This window comes from Muntiacus reevesi, chromosome 10 (assembly GCF_963930625.1).
Source record: "Muntiacus reevesi chromosome 10, mMunRee1.1, whole genome shotgun sequence".
NCBI classification, from domain to species: domain Eukaryota; kingdom Metazoa; phylum Chordata; class Mammalia; order Artiodactyla; family Cervidae; genus Muntiacus; species Muntiacus reevesi.
In genome coordinates this window covers 55,709,067-55,731,853 of record NC_089258.1, presented here as the reverse complement: position 1 = coordinate 55,731,853, position 22,787 = coordinate 55,709,067, and the positions used below count along the sequence as shown (strand labels likewise).

Here is a 22,787-nt window from a genome sequence, read left to right as displayed (position 1 = left end):
ATTATATGGGAGCCGCTTTTAAATGTCACAAGAACTTCCAGGACCCCCATATAATGCTAGTTAAACTATGAGTAACCTCATGGGTTCTCCCAGTGGGACCTGTGCCTCGTTCAATCACCTGGAGCCCCAGGCACATTTCTGGCAGTGACCTAGAAAGCCTGAGGCTTTGCAACACACTTACCGCCCCCTGCCCCCGACTCCCCACTTCCAGAACCTCTCCAGTAGCTGATTCTGTTTGTTCTGAGACACTTGCCTTTTGTCCAAGTTCAGAGCTCCTTTCCAGAAGGAATTGAAAAGAAAGAGAACCCATGCAGGCATTTGTCCAGCTTCTCCGATTGCTTTTTATTGAATGATTGCTGACTTGAAACTTAGCACCGGTTGTCTGTCTGCATTATTTTTTACTATTCATGTGATACCTCTAGGTTTTCAAAGCTCTTTGCCCCTAACTTATCAATTATTCATTTTTACATGGAGCTGTGTTAGAATGTAGAGCATTTTCTTTCAGGAGAGCGAGCTTGTAATTTGATGTACCATAAAAGTCAAAGGAGGTATTAAATGGTTTTTAAGAGGCATTTAGTATTACTACCATCATAATACAGGCGGAGATGGGCTTTAAGTCTAAGTAACTATGACTGGCTGGAAACCGTACACTCAGTTCCCGTCTTTTTAAGGGTTTTCAGGCCACAGAGAAGTAAATGTTTAGGTAGCCGTGGATGTAATAGAAATGTGTGGTGATAATTGACTAAACTGCAGATTCTTTTTTTCCATTTTATGACTTTAAAAAATTAATGACAAAATAAATGACAGTGTCTGAAATTGTGTGGGCTTAACCTGGTGGGCGGACTGCTATTTCAGGACAGATAGACGATGAGTCCATCCCTATAAAGGAGCTGTAGAGATGATCTAGATTCTAGACCACTGATTTCCTAGTTCTTCTGATTATGTAGTGAAGGACAGAGGAGCCTGGCATGCTGCAGTCCACGGGGTCGCAAAGAGTCAGACACGACTCAGCAACTGAACAACAACAACTGATTATAGGGGACCCGCTTTTAAATGTCAAAAGAACTTCCAGGACTGCTATATAATGCTAGTTAAACTATTAGTATCTTTTTTAAAAAGTCTAGGTATAATTGACGTACACACTTACATTAGTTGCAAGTATATGACATGATGATTCATACATACCAATATTTGATAATGTTTACAGAAAATTATTTTTTCTTATGATGAAGACTTCTCTTAGCAACTTTGAGTTGCGCGGTCCAGTAGTATTAACTGCAGTCACCATGCTGTACATCGCAGTCTCAGGACTTATTTTATAAATGAAAGTTTGTACCTTTGACCCCCTTTGCCTATTTGTCTGCCCCACCTCCCGTCTCTGGCAACCATCCATCTGTTCTGTGTACCTGTGACCTTGTTTTTATTTTTTCGATTCCATATATAAGTGAGGTCATACTTTTTAGTAGTATCTTTTGAGTCAGAAAATCCATGATAACAAAGAGTTGTTTATCAGTAACACTTTGCATTAACCTGAACTTTATTGAACAGCATTTGTACATGTTTGGAAAAAGTGTAGGTGAGTGCTGGATGTCTGTTTGCCAGTCTGTGGTCCTGTACCCCTGGGAGAACCTCACTGGTGCCTTGGGGGTTCATGCCCACAGGGTCTAAGCTGCCCACTTCATTCATGGTTAGGAACCTGAAGGCCCAGAGATGCTAAGTAACTAATACAGTGCCGCACAGGCGGGTGACATCATCTGATTCTGGGCTGGCGCTCTGCTTCCTGCAGGAGGCACAGGAGCTCAGCTTTGCTGAAACGGGTGGATCGCAGCACAGTGGGCCTCCCATTTTCGTCTTCTCACCATGCACTTGAACAAATAGAGATTTCCATGAAACGACCCGCCAGAGGTGGGGTGCTCAGGTGGTGGTGGCCTGTACCTAGGACAGGGTAGAAAGCCATGTACACCTGGCCTGCCTTCACAGTGCTCCAGAGGGGAGCTTGGGAATTGTGTAAGTTTGAGTTTACCATAAATTATACAGCTTAATAATTCTCCTTATTATTGCTGTAAATTTGGAAGTCACTAGTCTTGATTGACACTCTGTGGACAGGAAGTAGGCACAGAATACATGTGTCAGAATAGGAAGACAGGGCTTCTTCTGGGCCAGGTCTCTGGAGAGGCATTTTTAAAGGGTGTTTCTGTTCTTCTGGGCTTAGAATCAAAACTTCAGGAAACGATTTGATGATAATGTAGTATTAATATGGAAAATGAAAATCCCCCCTGCCAAGGAAACTGCCTTTTATCTCATCTTTCCCGAAAAATCCAAAAGATAGTATGATGTCAGTTAACAGTGTTAGGAAGAAATCAGCATTATTATAGTGACACCTTTTCACATGAATGACAATGGAAAAAAAAAAACAAAACCCAGGAAGGAGCAGATTTATCTAATTTACCAGGTAAAAACCTTTCGGAGGCTTTGATTTTCATGAGGGGGTGGTTGCTAACCCCAGGATGAAGAATTCAGCTGACATTTTCCATTCGTTTCTCTTTGTGGAATTCATCAGAGTGAAGCACATTTAATCAAAATACCAATTTTATAAAATGGAGGTGAAATACTCGTGGTAATGCAGAGATCGCTCTTTCTGTGGGTTTTCATAAGCGGTTTTGATGACACGGTTTACAGACCGAGTGTTGGCGTGAAATCAACTTCTTTCTTTCTCAGGAGCCGTTGTTAAACTTCATGTTTGTAAAGGAGCTCCCCTTGCATATCAAGCTTGCCTGGGTTTTCCTGCCATGCTGGTTCCCACTGGAGGAGGGATTCATGGGGAAGCACATGTCTTTGCTTGGCTTTCTCTTCCATCCCGGTCAATCATGAAGCCGGAATTGCTTTCCCTGTTCCTTTGCCCTTTTCATCATGGAAGGGACCATAGTCTTTTTTTTTTTTTTTGGACCATAGTCTTGATGTCCCAAGAGGGTGGTAGCCCTTTTCTCTGATGCATCAACTAAACATGGCGACATGGGACTTTTTCCAGAGTCAGTTCATATTTCTGCAGAAAAACTCTAAAAAGGGTATAATGCTGGGAAGGAAAGTGCTGGAATTAATTAAGGCAAGAGTTGAACATGGCAGTTTGAAACAGTTTTGCCAGTATGTGGCAGTTCTTCTTTCAATTTTATATTTAAATGTAATCTTTATTTTTCATATTTAGCATATCGTTAAGCATGCATAGATGTCGTTTTCGTGATTTCCTTAGCCGTTTACCTTACTCCCTTGAACACTGACATTTTCCTGACTGCCACGCACGTGATATATTTCTTTGGCATCCAAAAGGTTAGTCTTGAGAAACTAATTTATCAAGAACTTAGGAGGCTGATCCTTCTTAAGCTATGGCTTCCTCACAACTTGTAAGAGCTTCTTAGTAATTAAGATCAAATTTGTTCCCTCAGCTGGTTGAAATTGAATGCCCTCTGGTTCTGTTAGGCAGATCCATGGATTTGATGACTTGCTGTTTCTTTTCCTGCAGAATTCTAATTTCACTGGTGGCAGCCCCCAACCTCCCTGCCCCCGGCCATCCGGCACCTCTATCCTGACAGTGGGTCTAATTAGGGACTTTGTACAAAATAGCTAGTGTAATCAATGGAAAACCTTGGAGCAAGTTTACAGTAAAAAAAAAATAAAGAAGATTGTTCTTATGAAAAGAGGGGCAAACTTGGGTTTCAACCATGTACTGTCTTAGACAAACAGGGAAACACAACGGCTTATGTATGAGGCTCCCCCTGAAATTTAACCAGTTTAACATAAGTGTATTTCATTTTCAGGTATAAATGTTTATAAACAGTCCTTAGGAAAGAACAAATCATGATTTTATACATTTATTTGACTTTTATCGGTACACTTTTTGAAAGTTTTTTGATGTGGGCCTTTTTTTAAAGTCTTTATTGAATTTGTTACATACAGTTTGTTGTAATAGTGCTTCTGTTTTTATGTTTTCTGTGAGATCTCAGCTCCTCGACTAGGAATTGAACCTGCAACTCCCTGCAGTGGAAGGCTAAGTCTAAACCACTGGACTGCCAGGGAAGTCTCATTTTAATCTATAGATTCAGGGCTAATTATTTTCAAAGAGCAGGAGATTACTATTTCACCATGGGTATCTAGAAAGGAAGTATAGTAACAATGTTTACTAACACCTCCTTCTGTAGAGGCAATGTAGGAACAGCTCGAATGCTCATCTATGGGATCAAACCTCCCCATGAAAATACACATATTGGCCTTTACTTATAGAGTCTGTTTACTTCATGGAAGTTTATAATAAAACTTAAAATAACTCAAGGTTAGTGGTTTCCAAATTGATGACCAGGAAGCAGGCTGAAGTTTGTACCGTCTCTAAATAAAAGGTTTGCTGAGAGATTAATAGCCTCTATGAAACTTCAGGGCCACATTCAGCCTCGTTTAGGTTGTGTCAAGTATGTCAGCCCATTAATTATCTGAATGATAAATATAACTTCTTTAATTCTCCACATTGATAAGCTTTTGCTTAGAAACTCCTGTGTTACCAGGCAGTGTGCTGACAGGGAGCAGCTGACTCCGATGAACCTTGGGGTCTCTATCGATCTATTCTGTGTCACTTGTGCTGATTTTGTTTGATCTGTTCTGAAACTGGCCTGAATTGTTAAGGTTTTGTTTTGAGTTTTTTTTTTTTTTCATCAAGACTCCATCTTTCATAAGCTGTGTTAATGCTGTATTTGATACATATTTTCTCCCAGAAGTACACACCAAAATTTGCTTCCTAGAGATTTTTGCAAATATTTATATTGTTTTTTGCTTCTGCTTCTTAAGGGACTCTTGTCTTATATTTGGATAGGACTGTGCAAACCTGTAATATGCATACTGGCTAAGAAAAGCTGCACAGAGCTTAAGATGACAATTACCAGGTTCAAGCGAGAGAATCCTCCCAGACTGACCATCCAGGGCCTGGGCTTCAGGTGGGCTGTGTGTAAACCCAGGGACTGTGGGGCTGTCAGATACACAACTTGACTTTCACGTCCCAATATCTTTATGAAATGAGGGATTACTGAGGACTCCGCCAGTTCTAGGCTTCTCCGGAAAAAATTAAACAATATAGCTTCGATTGTATTCAATCAGGGTGCAGTTTCTTTGCTTAGGGGTTTTTTTTAAAAGGCATTCTGGAGGCATCTGGGGTGAGAGCTACAGCAAACGGATGCTAATGGCTGCGACACAGAAGGAATACGCATCTGTGTGTGTGGACAAATTAATAAAGAACAGACTTTATACCTTCCCCTCCTTCCAGCGATTCAAATCTGCTCCAGTTCTGAGATGTATAAACCAGATGGAGACGGTATACACAGGCAGGAGGGGACACTTGGAGAGTGTTTCATCCACAAGCAGATGAAAAAACGTTGGCGGACAGCAATGAAGAAGACCCCACGTGGGCGTGCATGCTTGAGTCGCTCAGTCGTGTCTGACTCTTTGTGACCCCATGGACTGTAGCCCGCCAGGCTCCTCTGTCCAAGGAATTCTCCAGGCAAGAATACTGGAGTGGGTTGTCATTTCCTACTCCAGCCCATCTGGAAGTACAAGGAAATATATGAAGAGAGGAGACATGCTTAGTCAAGAGGTGATTCTAAGACCAAATAGAAAGAAAGGACTGGGGAATCCTCTGTGAGTCAGTCCATCTGGTGGTGTTTATGGAAACATGGATACTGGCCCGGCTTCAGGAAATCCCGTGATAAATGGAGAATTTGGGGATTAGAACATGCCTGTCTTCTCTCTGCTCATGTTGTCTACCATCTGATGCACAGGTCCTGGACAGTTAGTGGAGGTGTAAATCTCATCTCTGTGCTTCTTTCAAATGATAGATGCCATAGTAACTTTAAAATATTGAATAAGATAACCGAGCATGAATTTTTAAATTCTGCAATTAAAAGACTTTGTTCAAAATGCCATTAATTTTCAGTTTAGGTGGGAAAGAGAAGCAGAATTCCTCCGTGTCCTTTTTCCTTCTGCAAGTGAATTATAACTTTTTAGAAGTTGAAATAAATACTAATGAGCCCTCTATTCTTGTATCACATTGAGTGGTCTGTTGCTGAGTTCTTGTGGCGTCTTGCTTCCTTTTTTAAAAATTGTAACTGCATTTTATAACATATGATGGTTTCCCGAGTATGTTCACCTGTAGTCATTCATTTACTCAGCAAATAGTTACGGGACATCTATGATACGTATTCTATGCTAGGCACTCAACAGCAGTAAATAATGCCCATGGTCTCTGTGTTCACGGAGCTCGCAGACTGGTAGTAGAGCAGGTGGACGGGACTGGGATAAACAGATGTTGCTGAATGTTCTTTTTGAGGAAGTGAGTGTTACCTGGAGGTCTGAAGGATTCATTGGGCCCCGTCAGGTAAGGATGGGGTGGTGGGCGGGTGCTGGGGGATGGGAAGAGCTCTAGTCCCAGGACCTAGATCTGGGGTCAGAGCGAGGGAAATCTGGAGCCCTGAGGTTGGAGGCGTTGTTGGGAGCCCCGAGGGAGGGTGTGAGGTCTGTAGGCTGGGTGTGAGAGCAGGGGGTGATATCTGTGTGGCCTGTTGGCCTGGGGTGACTTCATGGGGATGGGTGAGGTGACTCTGGGAGAGGACGCAGAGGCCAGGCCCTGGCCACGTCCCTGAGAGCCACGGGTGCAGAGGCTGATGGACGCGGACCTGCAGGGAAGGACTGTGCATTAGGGAGCACGCAGAGCATGTTTCCAGAAGGAGCAAGGGGCCGCCATGCCAAAGGCTGCCGAGAGGTCCAGGGAGGTGGGAAAATGCCCGTGTTGTTCAGCACCACGGGGGTCACACCCTCACTGCAGAGAGCAGCTCCGGGCAGCGGGGAGGGCTGAAGGTACACTGGAGGCAAGTGAAGGACGCACAGCAGGTGAGGCAGTGGGCAGAGCGGACGGAGATCCGGTTTTGAGATGTCTGGGAAGAGAGCAGGATGACAGCCAATTGGGGGGCGGGGGGCGGTGAGGGAGAGGTTTATGTTGTCTGACCAAGGGCAGCGTCTGGTGTCTGTCTGTTTCTGCAGCACATAGTTGCTTGCAGATGGAAATACTCTGGGAGAGAGAGAGATTGATGAGGGATGTGAGAGGGCCGGTCCCCAAGCTCATCGCTTAGTGATGGGAGGAGGACGTCGTGTGGGGACAGAGCCCGTGACAGCCGACCTTCGGTTCCTGGAGTTACGGGGGGAACGTGATTTTCTTGGGCTCCAAAATCACTGTGGACAGTGCCTGCAGCTATGAAATTAAAAGATTCTTGCTCCTTGGAAGAAAAACTATGACTAACCTAGACAGTGTATTAAAAAACAGAGACATCACTCTGCCAACAAAGGTCCATATAGTCTAGGCTGTAATGGTTTTTCCAGCAGTCATGTATGGATGTGAGAGTTGGACTCTAAAGAAAGCTGAGCGCTGAAGAATTGATGCTTTTTTGAACTGTGGTGTTGGAGAAGACTCTTGAGAGTCCCTTGGACTGCAAGGAGAGCCAACCAGTTCATCCTAAAGGAGATCAGTCCTGAATATTCATTGGAAGGAGTGATGCTGATGCTGAAACTCCAATACTTTGGCCACCTGCTGTGAAGAGCTGACTCATTTGAAAAGACTCCAATGCTGGGAAATACTGAAGTCATGCTGGGAAATACTGAAGTTGGGAGAAGCAGGGGACAACAGAGGATGAGATGGTTGTATGGCATCACCGACTCAATGGACATGAGTTTGAGTAAACTCTGGGAGTTTGTGATGGACAGAGAGGCCTGGAGTGCTGCAGTCCATGGGGTCGCAAAGAGTCGGACACGACTGAGCAACTGAACAACAGCGATTTGTTGTTCAACAACAAATTGTTGTTCAACAACGGCGATCAATCACTGATTTCGGTGAAGGATGGGGCAGGTCGGTGGCGGAAAGGGGAAGGAAGAGGTGCAGGAGTGGCATGGATACGGGGGAGGAGGAAGCGGGGTGATTGTGTCGGGAGGGGCGTTGGGAGGGGCTAAGAGCTGCCCGGGAAGTGTGGGGCAGGGACAGGAGCTTGGGTCTCACCCGGGAATCCTGAATTATCAGTTCAGCCCCCTTTCCTCCCGCCGAGTCCGGGTCGGCATGTCACCCGAGGAGGCGTGCCTGATGGAGCTGGGGTCAGTTAGAACCCACATCCTGACTCCTGGCCCAGTGCCCACTGATCGGTCCCAGTTCACCCTTAAAAGCTGTTAGCCCTGGAGGGGAGCTGGGGAGCTTGACTGTGTGTTCGCACCGGACGCTGTCCACTGGTGGTGTGCGTCCCCCTCCCCCCTGCGCCGCTTGGGTACCTTTTCAGCATCAGACGTGTCTGCATCGCACGTGCATGGTGGGCAGGGAGCTGGGCCTGGCTCGCCCTGCGGTGAAATGTAGTGTTTCCCGCTTCTCTTCCCTCTGACCTGATTGTATGCCCTTAGCACACAGGGAGGCAGCGTAATTAGAGTTCCAGGGGCTGTGTTATCAGTAATGGAAACACCGCAGTCAGAAGTCTCTTTAGCCCTAAGCACTACCACTGGGGCTAAGTGACTCCCCTGGGTGCCCCGAGCTGCTCGCCAGCAGCCTCAGCAGGAGGAAGGGGGCAGGGGATGGGGACCAGGGTAGGGGACGGAGGGGGAAGAGATGTCTCCCCTCCTGCCCGCCCCGCTGAGCAGCTGGGGGCCACAGGGTCTCAGGTGGGCAGCGCCGAGTCTCAGGAGGGCTCAGCAGGCCCCGACGTTTACCAAGTCCACCTTTGGGGCTGCATGCGTAGCGGGTCTCAGAGGCAGGTCCTTTTCTTTCAGTTTCATAGGCCAGGAGGCTGCACTTCATGGGATGCAGAGGGTCATAGAACTCTGGTCGGGGTGGGGGTAAGAGTCTTCTTCTAGAGAAGCAATGTAACTGCGGGTTTCTAAGTTGGTTCTCCCCTTCCCCTATCCACCTTAACCACCAGTACTTTAAAACTCTGATAACGAATCCAGTCACTACTTTGCAGATGTGGGAACTTCACTGACGGGAGATGAGACAGAAGAGTGATGAGGAGTGATGTTGAAGGCCAAATTGTAGCGATGTTTGCTGTGGATTTGGAGGATGATGGACAGTTTATAACCTTTGTGGGGGTGCCGGGGGGTGGTCAGGCAGGGAGGGATCCACTTTTTGTTTTTGTTTTTTACTTTTTGTTTTGTATTGGAGTATAGCCGATGAGCAATGTTGTGATGACTTCAGGTGGCCCGTGAAGGGACTCAGCCATACATACACAGGTATCCACTCTCCCCTAAACTCCCCTCCCATCCATGCTGCTACATCACATTGAGCAGAGTTCCCTGTGCTATCCAGTAGGTCCTTGGCGCTCTGTTTTATTTTATTTTATTTTTTTATATGAAAAATTTAAGTGCAAATTTTTTCTTTTCTTTTTTTTATTTTTATTAGTTGGAGGCTAATTACTTCACAACATTTCAGTGGGTTTTGTCATACATTGACATGAATCAGCCATATGTATTCCCCATCCCGAGGTGCTCTGTTTTAAATACAGCAGAGTGAACCTGTCCAAGGGAGGGCTTCACTTTGGAGGCTCCCCTGCTGTTCAATTACTGACTTGAAGGACGGGTCCTTTGGAGGCTGGTGGTGATGGATGAAGCGCTGTCAGGATATCCTTCAATAATTAAGAAATAGGTAGTTGAAATTCCGTCTTAACTCCTGAAGCAGGGAAGTGGGCCCTTGCATGGATCTGTTGGAGGAGTGGACACACACCCCACCCCTTAGCAGAAGCCCCCCATCTGGTGTCTCAGGCGGGTACTGGGTGCTCATGCTCCAAGAGATCGACCCAGGTGAACCCCTCGCTTCCCTGTATGACACCAGCAGTGAAATCACAGACCCTGCTTTCCAGAAGGAATGCCAAAAAAGCTCTGTCATCAGAAGAAAAAGAAGCGGAGTATCTTGAAAGAATTAACATTGAGTTGTTTTTTTAAATGCACAGATCAACCTTGGACTCTGGCACCCGTTTTGTGTCAGTTATTAATTGCAGGGTGAAGCTTTCACCTGTTTCCAGCCCCGAGCACACCCTTCTGGGCTCTGAGTCCTGACCCTCTGTCTCAGCAGTGAGATAAACTATCCCTACTTTGAACCCGGTGGCCTCCCCGCCCCAAGAAACTTCACGGCCATCAGTCAGGGGCGCAGGAGTGTCCCCAGAGACGCCGAGGCCGGTCCAGTGCAGCCTGGGCAGTGCTGGCAGAGGCGGGGCGGGCCAGGCTGAGTCCAACAGGTGCCCTGCTTCTGGACCTTCCCCTCGCCCCGACACTGCTTGCTCACCATCCTGTCCCGCTTTCTAGGTCAGCCTCGGCAGAATAGCCCTCAGGCCCTCGAAAGTCATTTTCTTCAAGTAAAATCTTGTACTACTAACGAGAAGGAATCTTAAATAACCTTGAGAGTTTAACTGGAATAGAAACTTCATTTTCTGGACCCCAAATTGTATCAGGCCCCAGTAGCTCCCCTCACGTCCTAGCAGACATGTGATGATTGGTTTGGGCTAGAATCACATTATTAAATTATTTGTGCAGCGATTAGCAGTTGTTTAGCCTTTATTCTGAGGCTTCTTTTTTTTTTTGAAGACCTATTTAAGTAAACCTTAAGAATGCTACTGTCTAAAATAGATATTGTATTAGTCTTACATCAAAAGAGATGAAAGTTAAATCTATAAAATGTTGAGTCTCTTAAATCTAACGAAGGATGGAATATATCCTGTTAATTTGTCAAACTTCCAGAGAAACGCCTACACGAGACAGTAAGGATTAATCAAGCCCTAGTAAGAAGGAATTTGAAAAATACAGTTTTCTAATTATACAGTCTCTTCTCCGTGGGCCAAGGTTAATGTGTTCTGAATTCTGACAGTCAGTAATATAAAAGAAAAAAGACCAAAGCTTATGAATTGTCTTATAATTACCTGAAACAGAGGTTCTCCTTCTAGCAATCAAGAACTTTGGGAAGCATCAATCTGATATTTCCAGCATTTGATTCTTTTCCTTTTTAACAGTGTTGAGAATCATTGAAGGTTTCTGTGTCACTCTTTGTACTTAACAAATACACATGTAGTATTTGGAGACTTCTTTTGCTTATTGCTCAGCCATAGGTGAGTAATTCTGGGTAAACAGAAAATGAGTCTTCTTGTGTGTGTGTGTAACAATTTAACTGTCTTCTGAATACTTCCTCGACACTGTGTCTCTTTGGAATACTTGGTCCTGATTCGTGCAGTGAATGTGGAGACCAGGCTCATCTTGAGATCAGTAGCAGAACCATCCTCCTCACTTGGTTTTTGTGCTCAGGCCTGTTTGTAGTTCCAGCTGAAACTCTTCCTAAGCTACATCATAAAATTGCTAACACTCAAAAAGATAAAGGCGTCCTTTAATAGTGCCATCAGATATCTGCAGAGTGTTTATCATAGTGGACTCAGCCCCCCAACCCACCCCCCAAAGAAGAAGCCCGCGGAGAATATGGGAAATTGGGGTTAGAAATGCAGATTTCAGGGTTTTGCAAGTCGATCTGCTCTCTGAGAATCTATGAATGGATGAATTCTCAAAGTCGACCATTGTGGGAGGAAAACCAAAGAGCAGGCTTGCACCTTGGGAAATGCCCAGAAACCTGAGAGCAGGGTAGAGACCCACAGAGACGGGGTCTGGTGATGCTGAGAGGGCTGGGGGGGTGGGTGGTGTGGGGAGAGGGATCGAGAATCAGGGGCCAGGGGAGCAGGGAACCCGGAGATTGCAGCCAGAAAGGGACTGGATTCAGGTAAGGAGGAGGCTGCCTGGTGGGGTGTTGGCGCAGCCTCCCCTATGCATCTCTCCTAAACGATAATCACATTGGGAGCTTGGAATTGGCCCTGGGGGAGTATTTGTACCACAGGAATCTTGGCAGGTACTATATACTAGGGCTTAGCTTTTTTTTTAAATAGTTGGTTATATACATGTCCCTCGGACTGCAAAGAGATCCAGCCAGTCAATCCTAAAGGAAATCAGTCCTGAATATTCTTTGGAAGGACTGACGCTGAAATCGAAACTCCAATCACTTTGGCCACCTGATGCAAAGAACTGACTCATTTGAAAAGACCCTGGTGCTGGGAAAGAGTGAAGGCAGCAGGGAGAAGGGGACGACAGAGGATGAGATGGTTGGGTGGCATCACCGACTCATGGACATGAGTTTGAGCAAGCTCTGGGAGTTGGTGATGGACAGGGAGGCATGGCGTGCTGCGGTTCATGGCATCACAAAGAGTCAGACATGACTGAGCGACTGAACTGAACTGTATGCATGCACTCCGTTACAGAGGTCAACAGGTTTCCATGAACTAGTATTTCTTAAACTTTTTACATGGCAACCCAGCAAATAAAGGTTATCCCCAGAACCATTTTTAGGAACTTACTTAACTTTGTCAGGGCAGTTTTGGAGGGGAAGCGACGGCCTGGGCCACTGAGCCTGGAGGCGGAGCTGAGAGGTCAGCCAGGCCGGGAGAATTTCAGACCCGGGGACCCAGGCTGACAGCACAGGGGGGCCCCTGAGTGTCAGGCGCTTCCAGGAGCGGGGATGGGGGGCTTCTCCCCTCAACCCTCAGATGCAGGCTGGAGAAGCAGGTGTTAGAGTTCGTAGCTGGGGCGGGTGTTGGATGCATCTGGATTTGGAGTGGTGCATGGGTGAGCAAGGGCAGCGAAGCGTGGGTGGGACGCGTGGGTTTCATTTTTGTCTCGTCTGGTTTTGAACACGCAGGATGGTGGATTGTGACTTGTTCCTTACTGATGTGTGCCCAGCACTCGGCCGCTTAAATGCCCGGGAGACCTCTTGTTTCACTAACAAGAAGCTCTGTATTCTCCATTCTGTGATTTTTGTAGTTAAGAGACAGGAAGTCTGTTTTATAGTCCTGTGTGTTACTTCTATAAACTACCCTTGATACAGGGATGTCGGATGCCGCCCAAGAGAATCTGTTTCATGTGATAATTTTCATTAATGAGTCCAGACATAATGTCAAATTTTGCCCCAGACTGCCTCCAAAGAATTAGAGGAAGGTAGTGTCAATGTGACTGTTTCTAAGAGAGGCAAAAGAAGACCATATCCTAGTGTTTCCTAACAGATTCAGAAATTGTAGTTCTGAATATTAATACCAGTGCCATCAAAAAACAGTCATTAGAGGAGAAAGCATATTTTTGATATTTGAATTTAAGAGGACCTTCTGTATTTTCCCCAACGTCCCCATTAATAATTGGAATCCAAACTCCCTCCTTTATTCATTCAGTAAATATTTAACACCCATTATGTTCATGGCATAACATTGGGTTCTAGGGGAGTTACGAGAGAACCTGAAAGACTGGTCTCTGCCCTCAAGGGGGAAGTAAAAGAAACAATTGCATCTAATTGTTTTTAACACTGAGCAGTGTTAATACCAGCTTGGGAACATCTCGGTCACACAGGAGGGAATTGGGGCTAAGGGGACTCCTCCCAGGCCGATGCCCTGAGAGCCCTGAGCGTCCCCGCACCCTGGGGTTTTCAGCACAGAGCCTTGGGCAGCCAGGCTCCCGTCCCTCTGCAGTCAGCCAGGATTGTTCTCTGACCGGCTGTGATCTGATGAAGCACAGCCTTTTTTTTTGCCCCTTTAGATTTTCTTAACAATCCCCTAGACTGTTCATTTCCACACGCGGCTAAATCGTGGTATTCATAGGCTAAAATGAGCGCCCCTCAACATCTCCCGAGAGACCCCTAGTCAGCTTTCTGCCTGCAGCATTGCAGAGCTGCTGCAGGGTTTGCAGGGACATTGAGGATGTCCCCCGAAAACGGGAGGCCTGGGGAGGAAGTGGAGCGGGGTCTGTGTCTTGTCTGAGCCACCAGAGTGGACTCTCAGTAAAAGTGCACTGATTAAAAAAAAAAAAAAAGTGCATCGACCGAGCGAGCATGCCCTGGCTCAAATACACGAGAGCCGTGAGTTCAGGCCTCTCTTGTTTTAAGGCCTTGTTGGCTGAGAGAGAAACACAGAATGTAAGAACTGTGAGTTGAGTCTTATTCAGGGTCTTACTGAGGACGGTAGCCCAGGATTCAGCCTCTCAGGTAGGTCGAGGAGCAGCTCTGAAGGGGTAGCGAGGGAGGTCTGGGTATACGTGATTTTGCCTAAGGAGTTTGTGCCATCAGCATACGGTATAAGCCAGTCATGAGGAACAGGTATCTCAGTTAATGAGTTTAGTACTTTCCTAAGTCCTGAATATTTATTGGAAGGACTGACGCTGAAGCTGAAACTCCAATACTTTGGCCACTCATTCGAAGACCTGACTCATTGGAAAAGACCCTGATGCTGGAAAAGATGCAGGGCAGGAGGAGAAGGGGATGATAGAGGATGAGATGGCTGGATGGCGTCACCAACTCAATGGACATGAGTTTGAATAAACTCCAGGAGTTGGTGATGGACATGGAGGCCTGGCGTGCTGCAGTCCATGGGGTCGCAAAGAGTTGGGCATGACTGAGCTGAAATGAACTGAATTGAAGTATGGGAAGATTCATGAATCTGGGTTCATCAAAATATTTTCTTGGAATCGGTACCTGATTTTTTCCCGAGAGATGTCTCTGACTGTCTGAGTGCCTGTGCTCTGTCCTGAGTTCCCTTCAGGGCGCCCAGCAGGTCAGTGACTGCAGCGGCTGCTGACCTGATCTTGTAGAACCGACTGGTAAGCAGCATTCTTAGTTTTACAGCCTCAGGGCTCCTGGAAGAAGGTGCTCAGGGTAGAAAGTGGATGAGTTGGAGATGGAGGGGGAGACCTTGGAAGGCCCCATATTAAGAATTAGGATTTTTGTATGATTTGAACCAGGGCCAGATGGTAATTCATTCAGCAAACATTTATCTAGCACTGGTGTGCCTGGAATGTGTTAGGTCCACCTGCAGATACGAAAGGATATTTAAGGCAGTGTTTCCTCAATGTGTCTGCAGAGAGAATCTCAAAAATTCCAAAGCCCAGACCATCACAGTGTCCGGGTGTGGGACACAGACGTGGGTGTGTCCTCCCTGGGGGATTCCAGTGGGCAGACAAGTCTGCAAATCACAACCAGAGGAGAAGAATGTTAGATAATGCAGCCAGAAACCTAAGTGATGTTATTAGAAAGCAATACAGCAGCCTGACAAAGCAGGCCGAGGATTCTGGCGTGAAGACTGCAGTGGTGAATTCTGCTAAGCCCTGTGGGTTAGGTGATGGGAAGAGCTCATCAAGTAGCTGGGAAGTTGGGTGGGCTGCAACAGGTGCAGGACAGGAGAGGAGGGGGCCTCCTAAACCCTGGACTCAGTCAAGCCTGGGGATGCCCTTAGATCACGGATTGGGGTCACTGACCTGTATAGCAAGGACTCGACTTTCCATGGCCGTTAAGTGGATGGATGTTTTTTGTTCAGATGACAAACTGCTGGTTATCCGCTGACTTTTTCTTGAGGGTGTGTGGACTGAGAACCATATGGGGCAGCAGATCCCTGGGGACAGAAATGCTTAGCTTCACTTCCTGATTCTCTTGCTCTTAAAATTGCTCTTTGCCCTTTTAATGGCTCCGGCAAGTATCCCCACGTGTGCTTATCAACACACAAATGATGCTGGCAGTTCCATCCCCAGGGTCTTGTGGAGCCATGAGCTCGTGCTCTGCGTGGGGTGGGCGAAGACACTTGACCTTGGCCCCTCCTGGCTGCTCTGGGTGCCCACAGGCCCAGAGCTGCTGCGGTCAACGGTTTTCACTGCTCATCGCCATCCCGTCAGCCCACGTGGCGCTCCTTTTTCGGTGCTTTCCATCTCTAATCAGTTTTTGAAAAATCGAGTGTATCGTCTGTGTTATTTCAGAGGGGCAAGTGGAATGCCTCAATACGATCAGCAAGTTCCTCGTGAGGGTGCAGTCTTAAGTTTTTCTTTCTCCTTCCAATCCGCAGTGTGCCACGCGGAGCTGAATGCCATCATGAACAAAAACTCTGCAGACGTGAAAGGCTGTAGCATGTATGTCGCCTTGTTCCCGTGTAATGAATGTGCTAAGCTCATCATCCAGGCAGGTAGGACCCGGGCCGTCCCATTTGTCGCGTTTGCATCTCTGCCTGCTCAGTGCAGATGTGTTTGATCTTAAATCACCATTGTTTCGATCTAAATTAATTGCACTATCAACTTTGCAAGGCATTTCCCGTGTTTTGTTTTTGAACGGTGCCAGGTATTCTAAGACTAATTGCATCCTCTGTGATTCTTAGCATGTTTTTAATTTAGTTTGCAACTTCTTAAACTGCAAGCTGCCGAAAAACAACACAGGCGTTGCATATAATTACTGTCAAGTTACCATTTTCTGACATATTGTGCATAGATTAGGGGGAGGGAGAGAAGTGAACTTCTGTCAGAAACAAGGTCAGCTGGGAGTCTCTATATGAAATTTTAATTTGTCTCTAATATGTGGTAGATGCTTGGGACCTAAACATCTTTCTACATATAAACGTCGTTAAGACTCAAATGGTCCGACTTCAGGTTTTTCCCACGTTACGGTTACCATAAATCTGCACCATTGTGTGCTGAATATTTCACCTTTTTCAAACTGTCACATCTCAGATTCAGCTACACTTTATCTCCATAAAGCTCTCGGCTTGAGATTTAAAGACTTATCATGTTAGCCAGATGTGTGCTTTAACGGGGCTGTTTATCACAAGCCCGTGGATCTCTGAGCAGAAGGGGTCTGGGGGGTTCAGGATCGAGAGTCTCTGTTAAGGAATGTCGTGGGCTTCCTCACTGGCGGTGCACGATCTGAGTTTTCCTCGCCATCCTCAAGCACAGAGGTGATGACGGGTGTCTGGGAAGAGCCGCTTCCGGTGTCCCTTCCGAGGCTGGTGGGGGAGCAGGTGACGTGTCACGTGCCCTCCAGACTCTTGGCCCTTATGCTCGAAGTGCCCGGTGAGACAAGGAAGGAAACCAGATGGGCCCTTTGCCTTGGACTGGTCTGCTGGCTCGAACTGGTCTGCAGAGTCTCACTTGGCAGCATGCCGGTCCTCATCTCTGATTGTGCCAGCCTTCTCTTCCACCCCCACTAGCCTCTTGAGTTAAGGAGTCATCGCCTTGTGAAAAAAGAATATTCGATAGCCTGCAGTAAAGAAAATTTGTTAATCGGATCAAGGCTTGACTATTTGACATGTTTTCACTTTGCATTTATTAAAAAAAAAAAATCTATAAAGACTGTAGGGCAGATGACATCTAATCCGTCCGCGGCTGTATTTGAAAGCAGCAGACACAGGTGTCATAACCGGATGGCGTGTGTGGGTCCACTCAGGAAGCGTGGCTCGCCAGATTCGCCCGCGGCTCCTGTCTGCATGCCTGTTGCAGTGTCTCTGCGTGCCCATAATGAGATTTCTTCCATTGTTGCCTTTGAAGGTATAAAAGAAGTCATTTTCATGTCTGATAAATACCACGACAGCAATGAGACCACAGCTGCAAGGCTCATGTTTGAAATGGCGGGGGTCTCCTTCAGGTGAGTGGGAGACGCTGGGGGAGAAGGTACCGGGAAGAGCCTGATGAAGACTGCACGTTGGACCTTGTCTGATGTTTAATTTCTGCCTGGGAGGCCTGACTGCCACACTTGGGGGCATCTTTTATTTTTTTAACTGAAGCGTAGTTGACTTACAATGCTGTGCTAATATCCGCTATACAACAAAGTGATTTAGTTATGCATAACTATATACACATTCTTTTCTTTAATATTCCCTTATGGTTTATCATAGGATACTGAATATGGTTCTCTGTGCCACGCAGTAGGACCTTGTTGTTTATCCGTTCCATGTATAAAAGCTTACATCTGCTAACCCCAACCTCCCAGGCTGTCTCTCCCCCAGCACCGTCCCCCCTGGCAACCACAAGACTGTTGTCTATGTTTGTGGATCTGTTTCTCTTTCATGGATATTTGTGTCATAGTTTAGGTTGCACGTGTAAGTGATGTCATATGGTATTTGTCCTTCTCTTTTCTGACTTGCTTCACATAGTTTGCTGATCTCTAGTTGCATCCATGTGACATCATGTCATTCTTTTTTATGGCTTAGTAGTATTCCATTGTGTATGTCTACCCCATCTTCTTGATTCATTCACCTCTGGATGGACATTCAGATTGTCCCCATGTGCTGCCTGTTGTGAATAATACTGCTGTGAACATAGGGGTATGTGTCTCTTTTGGGGTTAGAGTTTTGTCTGGATACAGGAAGCATCTTTTTAAATACGATGAGTTACAGCTCTAAAGATTATCCTCAGGGTCGATTTTAATGGGTCGTGACAGAAGTATCGGAAGACTGTGTAATGATTACACTTTAATATTAATGGCTTCCCAGGGCTTGAACTAATTATTCTGGTAGTGAGAAATTTTAAAATTCACATGTTTTATTATATTAGCATTAAACCTTTCTAAATTTTGCAGATGTAACATAACAACTCTGGCATAAAAAATTTAAGGTGAAAGTAACCTGCTAGGTTGGAACACTGGGAATTCTTTTTACAGTAATAGTTTAAGTTGGGATTTAAAGTTGTTGAGATTTGTATGCTTTTCTTTGCTATGCAGATATTGGGAGGTACATGTTACTTGCAAGTTAGTCCAACCACTTTTGGTTTCTGGTAGAAACTTCTTTTAGACTGAAAACTCTTGAAGATGTTCCTTTATATATTTGTGGTCCACAACTGGGGTCCTTATAATTGGTAACATGGCTAACCTTTTGGATTCTTTAGGGATATAGGTTATATGTAATGAATCTCTTGGACTATTGTGCCTATGAGACACAAATTATGTACAAGTAGTAAAGAATCTTAACTGGGTTGGGAAGATCCCCTGGAGGAGGGCATGGCAGCCCACTCCAGTATCTCGCCTGGAGAATGCCATGGACAGAGGAGCCTGGTGGGCTATAGTCCATGGGGTTGCAAAAGAATCAGATACGACTTAGTGACTAAACAACAATAATTAGATATTTACTGTTTACTGATTTTTTAAAGAATATGTTTAGCCCTCAAGTATGTTCCTTTTACCTTTTTGAGAAGATACATTAATGAGTAAAAAAAAACCCCATGAGTTTATTTTACTTCTGCATTTATAGAACATGATTTTTAAAATGACTCTTCATTAGAGCTGGCTGACTTTGGCTATGCACAAGAGCAAAAGAAAATGTACTCTTTTTTTTTTTTTTTTGCTTTAGAGTGATTGCAGCTTGGCTGCAGAAATTTCCTAAACAATAAGATAAATCTGGTGGGGAAACTCGTCATTGGATGTCATGCCGTGCAGCTAAGTTGTTAGAAATCCTCTGATTCCTCAGTAATTCATGAACTCAGCCAGCTGACGAACACACAAACCAAGCCACCCCATGCATCTTTTTTTGTCTTTAGTCTTTTCCTGTCCCTGTTTCTCTCTGTATGGTGCACTCTAATTGGCTCCTATAGAGACAAAATATCAAGTGAATCCCAGGGAATTTTTTTTTTTCCCTCCCTGCAGAAAATGTAGGTTAAGCCAAAGTAAACAAATGGCTCTAAGTCCTCACTGGATAATGTCTTTCTATGTTTTGTTTCTTACCTTTAGGAAATTCACACCAAAGTGCAGCCAGATTGTCATTGACTTTGATTCAATTAACAGCAGGCCGAGTCAGAAGCTGCAGTGAGCGCCATCTCATTAAATCTCCCAAAGATTGGGATTATCCTCTTCTAAGAAGCTGCTAATGCGTCTCATCTTGAAGTTACATGTAACTTTTTAATAGCCGGGACGGCCAAAGTCGACATCTAAAGAGTATAAAACCTCAAGTCTTCCCGACTCACCCTCCTGTCTCATGGAATCTGCATCTGTTGAAACTCTTGATTTAGGGTTTAAAGTAAAGGCGCCGCCCCCATCCTGTCTCCTGGTTCACCGGTGGCTCTGCAGAAGGGGGTCAGCCGTGTGTCCACTGTTTCACCGCCACTCTTAACACCACGTGTGCTGGCAACAAATAACTGCGGTTGTGTTCCTTCCGAGATGAGCAGACACCCTGACCTGAACATCTGGCCCAAATGAAGCAAACCATGTGATGCCCTTGAGGGGAAGAGAGAGCCCCATAGAACCGTAGCATTTAGGCATGTGCTCTGGAGAGTTGAGGGGACCCCCCCACCCAGAAGTCCTGGGGGGGGTGCACCTGCATCCTGACGGGTGAGGAGTGTCGCTGAGGCAGGGGGTTCTTTCTCCACTTCTGTGGTCCTGCCACCCCCGGGGTGGTAGCACTCTGTCCCTCTGGGGGCTGGGGACCCCTGTTGTTCCAGCTCCTCACTCTTGGTTTGTGGGGGATGCGGAGCTCTTACCTTAGCGCCTCTGAGTACCGAGTTGCTCCTGGAGGAGGCCGCCTGTCTCCCTGCCTCGCCCTGGTCCACGCCCTGCGGGTGGGGGGTTGTGTGGGTGGAAGGGCGGGCACGCACCTGCTGCCCCGTGTACCACCACGGTTCATTCCCAAGGCTGCCCTCCTCGCCCATCAGTGAAACGGGAGCAGGTTTCCGTTTCGTCCAGGTCTGTTGGTGACGCGAGCTCACACGTGCGCCTGGCTTCCTGCCTTCATCATCGGCATGACTCTCGCCTTCCTAATCACCGCCGTTTGGGGAACGGGTCACAGTGCACCTTGTCTTTAATCTCATTTAATTCTTAGTAAATGCGCTCAGTACCTCCGTCGAGGAAATGTTTCTTTATCCTAAAGATTGTGACCGTTTTAGAAGACTCTCTTATGAGTTTTTATTTTGTCTCTGAGGTTCTGTACTCCAAATTCTGGGGCATTTGGAATTTGGCTCCTTGTCAACGTTATTAAAATCGTACTAGAATCCGCCACGCCGAGGTATGTTCATTTTTATATTATAATGATGTGATCGACTCCGTTTCTGTCATCTCCGGGTTGTCTGTGAAGCACACTGCATGTATTTTCATGCTCAGAGAACAGATTGAAGCACCAATGCTGTGTGCCTTCCCCGGGGCTGATGGGCGATGCGTCTCCATGGACCAGAAACTGAAGATGCCCAGGCCGGCTCTCATCCCCGTCTGTCCCCCAGCACACCCCGCCCCCGTCTCAGGTGCGGCTGCCGACAGGTCATCTCAGCCAGCTGACCAGTCCCAGGGCCTCCTCCCTCCCAGAATCCTCCAGTCTCCAGTCTGGCTTTTCCTGCTGTTCCCTATCACATTCTTTCTCTAAATCTCAGAGATTAGATTTTAATCTAATTAGATTTTACTTTCCTCAGTTTTTTTTTCCTTCTATTATCTCCTCCGAACCCCCGCCCTCTGCTGTAAAATGCATGAAACAAAAAGTATGTAGACAAAAAAATCAGTTCAGATAGTTAAAGATGGACAATTAGGTTAAGATTTTTATGTTGCTGTAAATGAGTTGTGAGCCCTCTTGGCAAGGATGGTGTCAGTGGTAAAGAACCCGCCTGGCAAGGCAAGGAGATGTAAGAGATATGGGTTCGATCCCTGGGTTGGGAAGATCCCCTGGAGGTGGGCACAGTAACCCACTCCAGTGTTCTTGCCTGGAGGATCTCACGGACAGAGGAGCCTGGCGGGCTACAGTCCACAGAGTCAGAGTCAGGCACGACGGACTCAACTGACCACATACGCACATATCATTGTTACGTCACATCTGTGAATGGGCTTGGGGGTTAGTATCCTGTGCAATCAGCCCTCGGTGATCACAGATTCCACATATGCAGGTTTAACCAACCTCAGATCAAAAATATTCAGGAAAAAATAATCCAGAAAGTTCTTAAAAGCAAAACTTGAATTTGCCATGTCCATCTATTTCCAGGCAGAGCTGTATTTGCTGTGTTCTGCAGATACTGCGTTTCTTACATATGGAAGGTTTGGGGCGACCCTTGTTGGAGCAAGTCTGTCAGCACCGTTTTTTCACTGACATCTGCTGACTTCATACTTCTGTGTCACGTTTTGATCATTCTCACAATATATTAAGCTTCTTTACTAATGTTTATTATGGTGATCCGTGATCTTTGAGGTTACTGTTGCAAAAAGAATATCTTTCACTGAAGTTTCTGATAATGGCTAGCCTTTTTTAGCAGTTAAGTATTTTTTGATTAAGATATGCATTTTTTGACATAATGCTGTTGCACACTTAATAGACTGTAGTATAGTGTAAACATAACTTTTGTGTGCACTTAGAAGCCAAAAGCACATGCCTCAATTTATTGTGATACTTGCTTCACTGCAGTGGTGTGGGACCAAACCCTAAATACTTCCGAGGCCTTGCCCATACATAGGTTTATATTGTAGATATATTTACAAGTATTTACTTAGGCATGATAAGTGATCTAGAGAGGACTTAAACTATACCAAGGATATTCATGGGTTATATGCAAATACTACGCCATTTTATCTAAGGGACTTGAGCACCCATGGATTTGGGTATCCATGGGGGTCCTGGGGCCAATCCCCTCGGATACCAAGGAATGACTGTAGTGCATCTAACTTACTTAATTTTGATAATGTCTTATATGTTGTCCCATTTTATTACATTTTTAGTGAAAGTAGTTTTTATTTTTTTCATTTCCTTGTTGGGAGGAGGTTAACAGGGAGGATCCTTGCTAGACAGGAAGCATGTCTTTTGATAGTCTGGTGGGTTGTGTGTGTGGTGGTGATCCCACATGGGTGGGCATATAAAGTGTCCACGTATAGACCATGTTGCTGAACTTCCTAGTGACTGGACTGCACATAATTCCGTGTTGGTTTCCTGTATCACTGTAGGAGCCGTAGAATCTTCTGTACAGAG

General features: G+C 45.9%; 1 protein-coding gene across 12 annotated transcripts in view; it reads left to right on the top strand.

Moving 5' to 3' along the window:
* DCTD (dCMP deaminase) overlaps positions 1–20,841 on the top strand; it is a 116,084-nt gene extending 95,243 nt beyond the window's left edge. For all 12 annotated transcript variants that reach the window (XM_065947250.1, XM_065947245.1, XM_065947242.1 and 9 more), the window contains 3 exons: positions 15,948–16,064; positions 17,416–17,512; positions 19,589–20,841. In XM_065947250.1, coding sequence (XP_065803322.1) covers positions 15,948–16,064; positions 17,416–17,512; positions 19,589–19,667 — 293 coding nt within the window. In that variant the 3' untranslated portion in view covers positions 19,668–20,841. The remainder of the gene's footprint in view (positions 1–15,947; positions 16,065–17,415; positions 17,513–19,588) is intronic.
* Positions 20,842–22,787: the final 1,946 nt, after the last annotated feature.